The sequence below is a fragment of the Protopterus annectens genome, chromosome 3.part0, assembly GCF_019279795.1.
Source record: "Protopterus annectens isolate FY-2018-M chromosome 3.part0, PAN1.0, whole genome shotgun sequence".
In the NCBI taxonomy this organism is placed as follows: domain Eukaryota; kingdom Metazoa; phylum Chordata; order Ceratodontiformes; family Protopteridae; genus Protopterus; species Protopterus annectens.
In genome coordinates, this window is record NC_056731.1 from 1,499,555,450 (window position 1) to 1,499,566,296 (window position 10,847).

General features: G+C 36.5%; 1 protein-coding gene across 1 annotated transcript in view; it reads left to right on the forward strand.

The window, feature by feature from the left end:
* ATP6V1H (ATPase H+ transporting V1 subunit H) overlaps positions 1-7,884 on the forward strand; it is a gene marked incomplete in the record, with an annotated part of 1,920,819 nt that extends 1,912,935 nt beyond the window's left edge. Inside the window, 1 exon segment of the mRNA XM_044065517.1 lies at positions 7,289-7,884. Coding sequence (XP_043921452.1) covers positions 7,289-7,349 — 61 coding nt within the window.
* Between the last annotated feature and the right edge of the window lie 2,963 nt (positions 7,885-10,847).

Genomic DNA, 10,847 nt, shown 5'->3' on the forward strand with positions numbered 1-10,847 from the left:
AGTTTCTGTTTTAGCCTGGGAACTGAAGTCAGGTGACAAAAAGTGATGTCATCCAATTTAACTCAGCAGTAATATTTGATATTGATTTAAGAACTCTGTCAGAGAGAGACTTGCCTTGCTGTAAGTAAGATTTAGGGGATAGTATCCCTTTTAGATATAGATAGGACTATAGTAAAGATTAGTTTAGATGTTTTCTGTATTCATTTGAGAGTGTCCTGCAATGTTGTTTTAAAATATTTGCTGTGATTTTGAACTCTGAAGTTACTATGTTGATTTACTGAGTATTGTCTTGTTCTGTTATTATTTATTATTAAATTTATTTAAATCTATCTTTGTGGCTGATATTTGTGAGACATATTTAAGCTGTTAGGGTGCTTACATATGTATTTGGTGACACTGTACAGGCCACTCCTAAATAGCCTTGCAAGTCTTGGTCAGACTACCATTTGGATTAATAGTAACATTACACAGTAGGATTGGACACCCTTTGTTAAGTAGTGGCTGGTGGCAGCTGGAACTACCTTATAGTCTGGGCAGAAGGGGCATATCTAATAAACCTGTGCCAGCCTTTCCCAGGTGTGTGTGTGTGTGTGTGTGTGTGTGTGTGTGTGTGTGTCAGATACTTGGGCAGGGACACTAACCACTTGTTAGACAGAGAGGCTGGAGTTTTTGGCTTGGCCACTCAGCTGAGATTTCAACCCTTTAGCTGTGCCAGTGGGGAGTCTTATTGGGGATCTAGAGAAAGAGGGAGAAACTAACCCCAGACTTAGTGTGGTCTGTGTGTGCTCTTAAGGGAAATTGTACTTTACTGTGTGTGTACAAGTCATCCTCCCATTGGGTACGTCCCCCACTGTTGCCAGTGGTGAGGATTGAGGCTCCTTGATTACCGGGCCAGTGTTGGGGTGTCACAATGGTGCCTTTTTATAGCTGATACCCATCACAAGGCAGCTGGTGAAAAAGCCGTCATAAGTTTAAAGTAAGGAAAGGTGAAGGTTCCTCTACCGATCCCTTCTACAAGAACTCATTCCTCAAAGATCTACTGTTATGGTAAGTACCTCTCATAATAGTACTTTCTGATTAACACTTGATAATGTAACTTTATCTTGTTGTAAATTATGATTAAAATTCCTTTCTTTTGCAACATTAACATTTAAAAACACCCATACCAGTTTCTTTAGCAGGTGATCCGGGCTTGTTTATTCCCAGATACAGCTTACATATCAATCAGATAAGAAAAAAAATGCCATATGAATGTTTATGTTGAAAAAATGTTTCATACACAGTATCAAAACTATATTTAGGAAGCCTAGTGGTGGTGCTGCGGTAGCGTTGTCGCCTTACAGTAAGACGTCCTGTTCGATTCTCAGCTAAAGCGGCTTCTGTGTGGAGACATGCGTGAATGGGCGTACCTTCGTTGAAGGTTGTTCGTCAAGATGGCAACTCGGTACGTAAAAATCTACTGCCAATTATTAGCGGACCTGTTCCACTGTGGCGACCTCTAACCGGGAAATGCCGAAAGATACAACAAGGCTGAGCTTCCTTTGAAACTTTTTTCTGTCATCTAAAATTCTTTCCAGAAGAGAACAAAACAGAAACATTTCATAGTGTTTGTGGAAGGGCAGAGGCAGCATATGTCAGTAAATTGCCTTTTGCACATTTATTTTATTATGACTTATATGCCATTTTGGATCTGTAAAGCTTTTAATTTGTTTACCTGTATTTCTATGTACCTGTTTCATGCCCCAGTTATAGTTTGAAAGTTCATGGAATAACGTGCTTGGTTTGCTCTTACATAGTAACAATCACTAAATTTTATTTGCTTTGTTTGCCTTACATTGTAATCAGCAACGTTTAAGCTTTACACAAGCATATCACAATTTATGGAATTAAACTAAACTAAATGATATTAAAATAGCTGTGTGCATTCCTCTGTTTTATTTTAAGAAGCAGCCGTCGTACTTTAGACAGGGAAGAGATCCATGGCATTAATTAATATGACTCATGGTACAGCAGTGTCAGGAAGTACACGGGAAGTAGACCCTTAGACTGTAATAAATTAAAAATACTGTGCTGGTAAGAGTGGGGGTTTATTAACTATTGGCTGAAAAAGATCTGCTTTTCTGAAGCTATCATTTTCCCTAACCTTAATATTGTGTCCTGCTTATGAGATGTTTACCATACACTGGTAATTGTTTCTGGAATGCTGTTCTGTGTCTCAAGCTAATAAGAATGAAAATTGACAAATGAAGTCAGGCTAGTACAGGTAGGAAGAAGGACTTTATTACTCCACTAGTGAGTGGAGCAGACAGCTGTCTGGGTTTTATGTGGATATTAACACACTTGATAGGGCTAACAGGTGCAGCTGCAATAGTCCGTGAACTCTTAACGAGAAGTATACATTGCTCTTTTATTTTATTTTTTGTAGGTCTGCGATAATCACTGTATAGTACGCAAAATCCCATTGCAATTTATACTGATGTTTTCGAATATTGACTTGTTTCCTGTGGTGCCTGTAATTAGTAAGTTCCAGTTATATTTTTAAGCAGGAAATGGAACTACACAGGTTTTTATCAGAGGCATTTCATTTTTTTTCATATTCATTGGAAAAGTAGAAGTTAAGCATATTCTGTTATGGAAGAGCCTACCTTCTATTTCATTGTGATAATATCTTACACTTGAATTATAAAATTATACCTTAAAATAATTACCGTAATTAAAAAATGCCAGAGAGTAATATGCAACATTGCCTTTATTTACCTGATATAATGTGTAAGCCTTAAAGTGTTGCAGCTGTTTTCTAGCACTTTGAGCTGTTTAATCGGATATTAATGTATTAAATTCTCAAGTGTTTTAATCCATGCAAATTTGTCATCCATGCAAATTTGAGAAGCACCTCTTTGTTTCATGCAGATGGTGCACAGTTTTTATAATTATTTGTATGTATTAATCTTTTGGGACAGTGGTAATATGTTTATATTCAGCATTTATATTAAAGTGTTCTCAACAGTTCTGTCAGTGTTATTTAACATAAGTTTTACTCTGTCAGACTATGTATTTGCAAGTACTAATTGGGAAATCAGTCTCTTCGCTGACCATGTGAATGCAGAGTATCCTCTCCACAACAAAAATAAAATGTAACCGTAAAAGAAGTAAAGAGGCAGAAACGTATACTGTAGCCTGCAAGTATCTTAAATTAGCTAACTTTAATCCATACACACAGTAGTCTGAGCTTTTAACTAGTTCACAGGTATTTCAGGTGTAAATGAAAACTGTGTCTTTAAGAACTAGTTTAAGAATTTAATATGCAGGACCTTTGCAGAGGAAGTTTAGGAGCTGCCTGTAGTGTTGTCTTTGAAAAACTTTCTTAGTAATATATAATGCTAGTAACCAGATAGACTTTCAGCCTGATATCTTAGTGAACAGATTTCTGTCTCCTGAAAGTTAAAAAGGTGCACAGATCAGAATGAGTAACTGGAACATAATTGCTGTTTTATCTAATTATGAAAAAACATTTTTATCAATTTTTTTGTGAAACTGTCAGTGTTGTATACATACTGGAATCATACAGACTTGCAGTTGGGTGGACACCTGTAAGATACATCAGAGGTTGTATGCATTTGCAAGGTTATCTTTGTTTCTTATCTGCCTTATTTAAAAAATAGTATTGTCTACCCAATGGCCTTCATTCTTAGTAAAGCCTAACTATTCTGTCATTGTTTTGGTATTCGGAGTATGAAGATAATCCACATCTGTACATGTGAACATTTGGGAGATTTTGCATATCTTCAGCTACACTCAAAGGCATTGTTACAGGACAAATACATGTTTCTCCCTAAAGAATTTACATCCATGGAGGAGGTTTTATCAACCCAGATCATTGTTGCTATGTATGGAGACTGATTTGCATTGACAAGTGGACTTGAACAGAAAGATTAGTGCTGCAGCCATTTTCATGTATGGATAAAAAATACTTTTGTAATTAAGTATTGGTCATCAATTGAAAGAAGAATTGTCCTTCTTGTCCTGCCTGATGCAGATGGCATTGATTTTAGCCATTCTGCCTCCTCCATCTGCTGCTGAGGTGCCTAAGTCAGAGTCAGATTCATATGAAGAGAAAAGTGTCATGACTGTTTTAGTGAGGAGTACTGCTCAGTCATTTGTTGTAACATTTGTCTAGTACGTTCTTGACTCTCGTGCTCTCAGGGCATGTTGTCAAGTACAGAACAATGAATGTTAACTGTGCATCATGGCACTTTTGATGGCTTATAAGGTAACATGCAAGTGTCCCAGTGACTTATACAAGTTTATTAATGTATGTATATATACATATATATCTATATATCTTTTTTTGTATTCCTAGCAGTTCTGGTACCTTGTAGGCTGAAAGGGATGTCCTGTCATACTTGAGGACAGAAAAAAAAACCTTGTTGTCCAGAAATGAATGCCAGTAATGCAGTAAATACCAGTTAGCATCTGCCAGTCACATCCCAAACATTTTGCACCCTGAGAGGCTGCCTCCTTTGCTATACCCTAGCTCTGTCTCTGGATCAGCCCACTTTACCAGTTAACAAACCCAATAAGTTTGACATTTCTGGTTAGAATCACTAGGGAAATCTTGGGAAAATATTTCTTAGAAGAGTTGACTGATTATTTCAACAGCCTTCCTGTGGAGATATTCTGTTAGAGTTGACAGAATTCAAGTGCATAGAGGAGGTATAATATAAAAGATTATGATCGCTGAACATAACCAGTGTATTTTGTGTTCATGACATTGATTTCAAGAAATTCTATCTCAAAGTGAATCTTGGCATACATGTCGAGAGCACACAAACCTGGTTATGATCAGAAACCAGGTAATTATTCTTTGTAGAGTATGGAGCATTATCTACTCCATGCAATACCATGATACAGGAAAAAAAGTTTAGGTCCCTGAAGTGCTTAACTGGCTTTATAGTTGAAATACTTGCCCCTGTCTGACAGACAGCAGGAAGAAAAGTGACCCCCTGTTAATGGCTTTAAAAGTTGTTAGGTACTTTGTTCTGCCACACTTGTGTGCAAAACAAAGCATCTAATATATTTTACTTGCTGTTTTACTGTATACTGCTTTTGTTTGCCAGCCAGCACTGCAACAGTTGGTCCCTAGCTCAAGAACTGATCTTAATAGTGCTTAAGTGTCATTAAAGGAAAACTCCACCGTATAACTAAAAAACTGCTTTTTTCACTCTATCCTTGTTTCCTGGCCTATTTTAACACCTCAGAATCATTGGTAATTTTAGCCTGTTTTCCGCAACATGGCTACAAATGGGGCTTGATGTAGCAGTGTGATCTTGTACTCCCTCAGCCCTTTCTCTTTCCCATAATACTTTGTATGACTAATGACAGACATAAGAAAGTAAACTTTGAATTCCCATGCCATTGACATATAGTGGGATTTGGGAGGGTCACTATTATATTCTTTACCTTCTGTAAAAGGAATGCTTCTTTTCTGTCTCTAATCACCCTCATTTATGTTTGTCTCAGACCTTTTTTATACTTAGAAGTTATCCAGCTACAGCTAAAAAAGTAACTAAATTGCAGCTCTTTGTTCAGTGTTTTCTTTTGTAGTTCAAGAGGAATTGAGAGTCTCCTCCCCCCACACTACTGCAGAGGTGTTAAACTGTCACTGTACTGAGAGATCCATGCAGAATCAGTTCCTCAGACTACAAAAGAAAACCCTGAACAAAGGCCTACAAGTTAGTTACTTTTTTAGCTGTAGCTGGATAACATCTAAGTATAGTATTAAAACAAGGTCTGAGCCAAACAAATGAGAGTGATTACAGACAGAAAAGAAACTCTGTTATTTTCTTTACCTTCTGAAAAAAAAGTGACCCTCCCAAATCCCATTATATGTCAATGATATGGGAATTCAGAGTTACTTCTTTATGTCTGTAATAAGTCATACAAAGTATTATGGGAAAGAGAAAAGGTTGAGTGTGAACAAGATCAAGTTGATACATCAAGCCTCATTGGTAGCCATATTGTGGCAAACAGGTTACAATTACAAATAAAGCACTTAGAGTGATTTTGAGATGTTAAAATAGGTCAGGAAACAGAGTGAAAAAAAAGTTTTTTTTTTAGTTCTAGGGTGGAGTTTTCCTTTAACAAGGTTTTGATGAGCACCCTCCCCATAAATTCTGTTAAGATCAGGCCTCACACTAGAGAGATTTTTTAAGTTTATTTTTCCTGATTTTGGAGTGTAATCACTGCACTTCTTTCTCTACATAATTCTTAACATGCTGACAAATTAAAACAAATAGTTTCTGTGACAATAGCTGTAAATGTCAGGAGCTCAACTTCCCCATGAATCAAAACAATGAATTTGAAATGGAATTTGATCCTATGTTTTTTCATGAGAAGCAAAGCTTGTCTATGCTCCTCATATAGGGAACTTCACCCCCTGCACCATCTTAATTACAGGGTCATTGCACCTTAGAGAAAAGGCATTCCCTATTTCAATGAATCCTGTCTGCACTGTCAACATTTTCAGGGAGTGTATGCTTTGAAAAGAAAAAAGAAACAAACATTTTGTTAAACAGGATCTACAACTTAGGCAGTAAGTGGGAAAGTACACTGACATGGTGGGTCAAGTAGTGTATGGCAGTCATCAGAATGATATTTCCTGTTATTAAGCCTAAATGGTAATACAGATGATTCGGATGATAGACTTCTTTTGATAGCCAGGGTTTTCTCACCATATATTTAGTGTACCACACAGGACAGCACAGTGATACAGTGGCTAGCATTCCTGCCTCACAGCACTTCATTCTGTAGTTCAGCTTGGAGTTTGCATGTTCCTGTTTTTGCTAGGGCCTCTTCTTTGTTCCTCTGTCCCTAAAACATGGTGATGGATGAAGTAGAGATTCTCCACGTTGCATGTAAATGCATGCATTTATATCCCATGATGTCCTGGCATCCTGTTTTGGATTTTGTTATCCATTTTGCTTGCCAGGATAAGCTCAGGTTCCCTTGCAAACCTGTACAGGATAAACCGGTATTGGAAAATATACAGTTGATAACCTGCTTTACATAAACTGTGGTTGATGTTTTTATCTTTTTTTTTCATTAGTTTAGGACACAACTGATATATTTACTGCATTGCGTATGAGTCAGTCAGTTGTGATGTTACATTTAAACTGGCCATGCATTTTACTGTATTCACACATTATTAATAATGCCTGAACTTTATTTAGTTTGATTTGTAAATATGTGCTATGCACATTTATGATTCTGGGTTTCTTCTTTGCTTTAGGGAATATCTTGGAAAGCAGCTACAATCTGAGCAGCCGCAAGCACCCAATGCCAGAAGCTAAATGTATTTCTCCACATCATTATTTTTTGTTCATCTTTTCAATGACATTCCAAAAGCAAGTCTTAGTAGTAATATGCATACAGATATTCTGTTTGTATTTTGCAAATAGTACAGTGCTTTTGTTCATTATGTTTTGTGATGTAAACTATTTTGCTTTTTGGGCTTTTAACTTACTAAGTTGTACAGTTGTAAATCTGAAAACCTTTCAAATTAACTTATCAGTGATAATTTAGTAACTCAGAAGATGCAGTTGTATTTTTTTTAATGTTATGAGCATAGCAGTCACTCCATTGCATTTCCCTCTGTTGAGAAATTGACATGAATATTGTGTTTTTTGCATGCTTTGTGCATTTAAAAAATATGAGTGTTTTCCCAGTGTTACAAGTGATATGAGCAGTGGTCCTATTATTACCTTGCATCTTATTCTCAGACCATAAATTGTGTGAGAGAAAAACATGTGACCAGCATATCAGACTGTGTCTGAATGAAATTGCTAGTATTGTAGCCTTTCAAATAAATGCAAATTTGTAAATTCATTGTACTTGTTGGTAATTATTCTAAAAACTATTCTAAAATGCTTCTATATGGACAGCATGTTTAATATGATTTTAGAAACTTTCTACAATGAGTATATATGGAGACTTTTTCTCTTGTGTTATCCGAAGCTTAGCACATTTCTTAAATGTTTCGTATTCTTCTGCTTGAGTATATGTTCGCCTCTAACAGGTGCGTGTTATGATGATGTCACACACCAGACTAAGTGGCACACTCAGTCCCTGTGTTACTCAGTTCTTTTCAACTGCTTGCACAGTTCAGATTTTAAAACTAATGGTCATCATAAGAACATTCCTGTGTTTGATACTTAAAATGGCACAGAGTTCCTGTCATCACCAGATTGTGGGCTTAGGACCTCCACTAGCACTGTTTCTGTTGTCCAGGAAAGACACATGATACAAAGCATCATCATCATTGTCAACACTTCAGCCAGACTATCCAGCTCGGGTGAAGAGAAAAGCTTGAGGCCTATTTCAGTCTCCTGAAGATTTAAAATGTAGCAGTTTCCCAGCATGTGGACCAGCAAAAGGATTCTGGATGAGTGTTTGACCAGATGGTGAAAGTAAGGGATTTGAAGGCCAGACATTAGTGAATACACCTTATCAAATACATTCTTAAAGTATCAATCCAAGAAAAACGATTGTGTCAGCGCACAAGGGTGAAAGTCCATAAAGTGTTTATTAAATAAATTCCACAAGCGCTTTCACCCTAACTCAGTTGTGGGGCTTTTTCAAGTGTACAAACAATGTAACTATTCAGTCAACCATCTTTAAATAGCTTCATTTGAAAAAAAAGGTGCCAAAAGGAGCCGTTCTGACTTAATTTAAAGTAAAAACACACATTTAAAACTGTCAGATTAAAAACAAAAAATAACCCCACATTGTCGCCACAAACAAGCAAAATTCAAACTAAATGGATATCCAAACAAAATTTTAACAGGATAATACACAATAACAGTTCCAACTAGAAAAATGTGTCATGGGCTTAAGGTAATTTTATGTTGTTCAAAAAATCAACAAAAACACTCATTAAATGCACTTATAATATTACTAAATCTCTCAGTATTTATTTTTATAAATCTTCCACTTTGTTAATTAGGTAAGGCTTGATAGAAATATGTTCGTTTAGTCCTGGGGGGTGGGTGGCATTCAATCTTGTTTGCCAATAGGTCTCCCTACAGCATAGCCAATTCTCCCAGTCTCCCCCTTTAGGATCAATAGGTACTTGTTCAAGAATCCCAAAACGAAAGCCTGTGTGTTTAGGCTCAATTTGTAAATGCTTACTTAATGCATTATTAATATTTCCTTTTTTAATGTTATACAAATGTTCATAAATTCGCTTATTCAATGCCCTCTCTGATTTCCCTACATAAAAACTTGGACAGTCTCTACACAGGGCTAAGTACACAATGCCTTTAGTGTAACAATTACCCTTCTTTAAGTAAATCCTACTATTGCCATAGTTTTTTAAGGTAATGGGTACTTCATCCAAAATGTACTTACAGTACCCACACCTACCACACCTACTTGTTCCCTTATCCGAAATAATTGTACGTCTATAATTGTTACTTTCAAAGAACTTTTTCAAATTTGTTCCTGTTTTAAAAACAAAGTTAGGTTTATCACCTACTTTGTATACTAAGTCCTTATTGTGTTTTAACATCTTCCAATTTCTCTGAACAAGATCCTTGACTTCCCTTGTGATATTACTATGTTGAAGAACCATGGCCCTTTTGAAAGCTTGTTCACCAACCACTTCATTATCTATTGTAGTTTCCAATGGTTTCCCCACAATAGGGGAATTACCTAGTTGCACGACCTTTTATAATTTCTTCCGACACTTCCTTTATTAACCCATCAGGATAACCCCTTGAACTAAAAAGGTCAGAAATAAAACCAATTTCTACTACAAAATCACTCCATTCTGATGTCATCCTGGCCTTTCTAACCATTTGGCCCTTAACTATACTCTTTTTTTTGTTTCCAAGGGTGGTCACTTGTGTAGGGGAGATAAGAATTGCTGAAAGTCTTCTTTCTATAAATTCTTGATTTCTGTCCCCCATTGGTTTTATCTAACCTCACATCCAAGTAGTCAACCCCACCCTGATCAAATTTAAATGTAAATTTCAAAAATCCAGTGGTAGAATTTAAAAATTCAACAAAATCTACAATAGCATTCAAGGTCCTTCCCAAATGATGAACAAATCATCCAGGAAACAACGTTACAATTTAATATTGTTACAAAAGTCAGAAGGGAACAAGTACTGTAACTCCCATTGTAAAAGAACAAGGTTTGCGTAGATGGGGGCACAAGCTGTTCCTATAGCTATGCCTCTAACCCGCTTAAAGGTTTCCCCACCAAAATACACAAAATTGTTTTCCAACACAATTCTCATTAGTTCTACCAACAGGTCAGTGTCAAAACTCAAGGTAGACTTTTTGTCCTTCAAAAGTAGCCAAAAATAATCTAAACCCTCATCAGCTGGAATGCAGGTGAATAAGTCAACCACATCAATCATTAGAAAATATACTTCACCTTTGTATGACTGCAAAGTCAAACTACGTAGGAAGTCCCAAGAGTCCGTTAGCATATGCTCATACTGATTAGGAGTATGTTTGTGTGTGGTCCAAAAAAGATGCAATAGCATATGTTTTAGAACCCTTCCCCGAAACAATTGGCCTGTATGGCGGATCAGTTGTACTTTTATGAATCTTTGGAATACCAAAGAAAGTCGCTAGTCTTGGTTTCTTAATAGTCAACATAGTACCAATCTTCTCATCCAGTCTACTGTCCAAAACAAATTCTTCTATAGCTAAATCTATTTTCCTGTAAGAGATATTAATCTCATTCATAGAATCTGGAATGTAAACATTGACATCCCCCAAAATACTCAAAATTTTACTCGAGTAATCAAAGGTGTTAACCAAAACCATGCCGCCTCCCT